This window comes from Chaetura pelagica, unplaced genomic scaffold, assembly GCF_000747805.2.
Source record: "Chaetura pelagica isolate M959 unplaced genomic scaffold, ChaPel_1.0 scaffold350, whole genome shotgun sequence".
Classification (NCBI taxonomy): domain Eukaryota; kingdom Metazoa; phylum Chordata; class Aves; order Apodiformes; family Apodidae; genus Chaetura; species Chaetura pelagica.
The window spans coordinates 808546-811125 of NW_009951818.1; the positions used below are offsets into that span (position 1 = coordinate 808546).

General features: G+C 64.6%; 1 protein-coding gene across 1 annotated transcript in view; it reads right to left on the reverse strand.

Moving 5' to 3' along the window:
- The window catches only part of CUL9 (cullin 9), a gene marked incomplete at its 5' end in the record, with an annotated part of 25709 nt that overhangs the window by 10099 nt on the left and 13030 nt on the right, over window positions 1-2580 (reverse strand). Inside the window, 6 exon segments of the mRNA XM_010008692.1 lie at window positions 3-69; window positions 151-344; window positions 594-711; window positions 922-1067; window positions 1660-1825; window positions 1919-2135. Of these exon segments, the coding sequence (XP_010006994.1) occupies window positions 3-69; window positions 151-344; window positions 594-711; window positions 922-1067; window positions 1660-1825; window positions 1919-2135 (908 nt within the window).

The window sequence follows — 2580 nt, forward strand, 5'->3', positions numbered from 1 at the left end:
ACGGTGGCAGCAGAAGCTCAGAAACTGCAGTCCTGGCCCCGACTCACCCTTCTGACAGGCATCAATCACCTACAGCAGCAAAGGAGCCCCACGTTGCACTGTGGTGTAGCACTCAGGCAGCCCCCCCTCAGCCCTTCAAACCCTCCATACCCTAAACACCAGGTTGTCGATGTGGAGCTGCTTCTCCACCTTGAGGATGCGGGTGATGAGGCAGTAGAGAATGCTCCTCTTCCTTTCCAGGGTGCTGACCTCAGCCTCCCCGGCCTGCAGTTACCTCTGCTGGGGCAGCAGCCTCAGGTGGCCAGAGGCACAGGCCAGGGCTGCCTGGTTCAGCCGTAGCACACCTGGAGCTAGCAGCCAGCCCAGGGTCAGCCAAGCCCCATACACCTCCCCAGGCGCCAGCCCCACACACCACCCCCAGTCTGACACGCAGCCTCAGGTCCCAACTTGACACACTGACCTGCTCCCCAAGCACCAACAAACTCACTCACCCCACCCCCTCGCTTCCCCTACAAGCTCAGGCACCTCTGCCCCAGCACCCACCTGGGGCTTGGACCAGCATCTCCCCAGGCAAGCCTCAGCCCCACACTCACCTCCCAGCACGCAGCTCTGCACCAGGACACCCTCACCCTGGGTCAGTGGTGTCAGTGCATGGTGCACCAGGTCAGCAGGGAGCCCCGTAGCCTGCAGCAAGGACTCCACAGCCACCTCCTGCAAGGGGCCATGGGAAGGGAACAGCCAGCCAAGACCCACAGGCCCGGCCAAACAAGGCGGATCCTGTGCCCCAACACCGCTAGAGTTCCCACCAGGAGGCCCTGTAAGGTTCTAGCACAGAATGCTGCCCCCCTCACCCCACCACACCCTGAGAGTTTCCAGCACAGAACGCTGCCCCCCTCACCCCACCACAGCCCTGGCACCCACCTCGGCGCTGTTGAAGCACAGCAGGATGTACATCTGCAGCGTGGACACGTGGAGGACGCAGTCTCCAAACTGCAGCTCAGCACGGCCCAGCCACGTCCACTGCAGCCGCGGGGGCTTCCTGCACGCCCAGCCCAGCTGGCTCTGGCCTGCAGAGACAGCATCAGCACCAGGGCTGGGGCCAGCCCTGCCGGGCACTGCCAGCACACCCAGCACAGCCCTCTGCTGAGCTGCTGCTGCAGAGCCTGGCCCCAGCCAGACCCCACACTCACTCTGCCTGCAGAAGGCAGCAAACTCGTCCAGGGGGGAGCTCAGGGCGGCTGAGAAAAACCTGCCAGGTTCATCCATGTAGCAGAACGGGGAGATGGGCCAGCAGCGCGGGGACAGGGCCAGCACCTTCACCTCCGGCACATCCGCTACCGGGGCCGGCCCCGGTGCCTGCACGCACGGACACGAGGGCACCTCAGGACAGGCCCCAGGATCCCTGTGAGGAATGAGGAACGGCCCCCAGGCCCTCCACCCCAGCAACACACTCACCTCATCCAGGCCCGTGTCCAGCTCGAGCAGCCGCTTGTCCTGCTCCTGCAGCTGGAAGAGGTGAAACTGCTGCTGCAGCTCCTCTGACTCAGCCAAGTTGCTCAGCATCTCTTGGGGGAAGCGGCTGGGGAAGCACAGCCAGAGCTGCTCCACGATGGTGAACTGCTGCTGCAGAGCCTGGCCCCAGCCAGACCCCACACTCACTCTGCCTGCAGAAGGTGGCAAACTCGTCCAGGGGGGAGCTCAGGGCGGCTGAGAAAAACCTGCCAGGTTCATCCATGTAGCAGAACGGGGAGATGGGCCAGCAGCGCGGGGACAGGGCCAGCACCTTCACCTCCGGCACATCCGCTACCGGGGCCGGCCCCGGTGCCTGCACGCACGGACACGAGGGCACCTCAGGACAGGCCCCAGGATCCCTGTGAGGAATGAGGAACGGCCCCCAGGCCCTCCACCCCAGCAACACACTCACCTCATCCAGGCCCGTGTCCAGCTCGAGCAGCCGCTTGTCCTGCTCCTGCAGCTGGAAGAGGTGAAACTGCTGCTGCAGCTCCTCTGACTCAGCCAAGTTGCTCAGCATCTCTTGGGGGAAGCGGCTGGGGAAGCACAGCCCGATCTGCTCCACGATGGCTCCTTCCAGCCAAGATGGCCCTTGTGCCAGCAGCCGGTCCCCCAGGTAGTGCCTGCCACAGCCACCAGCATCAGGTCAGGGACCGTCCCGAGCCCCTGCCAGGAGACAGAGAGGGCCCCGGCCCTGCCCTCACCCCAAGGCACAAGGGCCTGGCAGCACCTGCCTCCCTCCCCTCCCTGTCACCAGCAGGAATGTGCCTCCGCAGACGGCAGAGCCCTCACAGCCTTTCCCTCCACGCACAAGAGCCAGGAAAAGCAGGGCAGGAGCACCAGTGCCACACCAGGCCAGGCTCAGGCACGGCCTCAGCACCACCTGCATCTCCCCACCACGCCACACCAGGCCCTCTGGTCCCGCGGAGACACGACACCCCTCACCGGTAGAAGTGCTCGAAGCTGTGGGCGAGCTCCAGGCCACTGAAGACGATGAGGGTTAGGGTTAGGGTTAGGGGTTAGGGTTAGGGTTAGGGTTGGGTTAGGGTTAGGGTTAGGGTTAGGGTT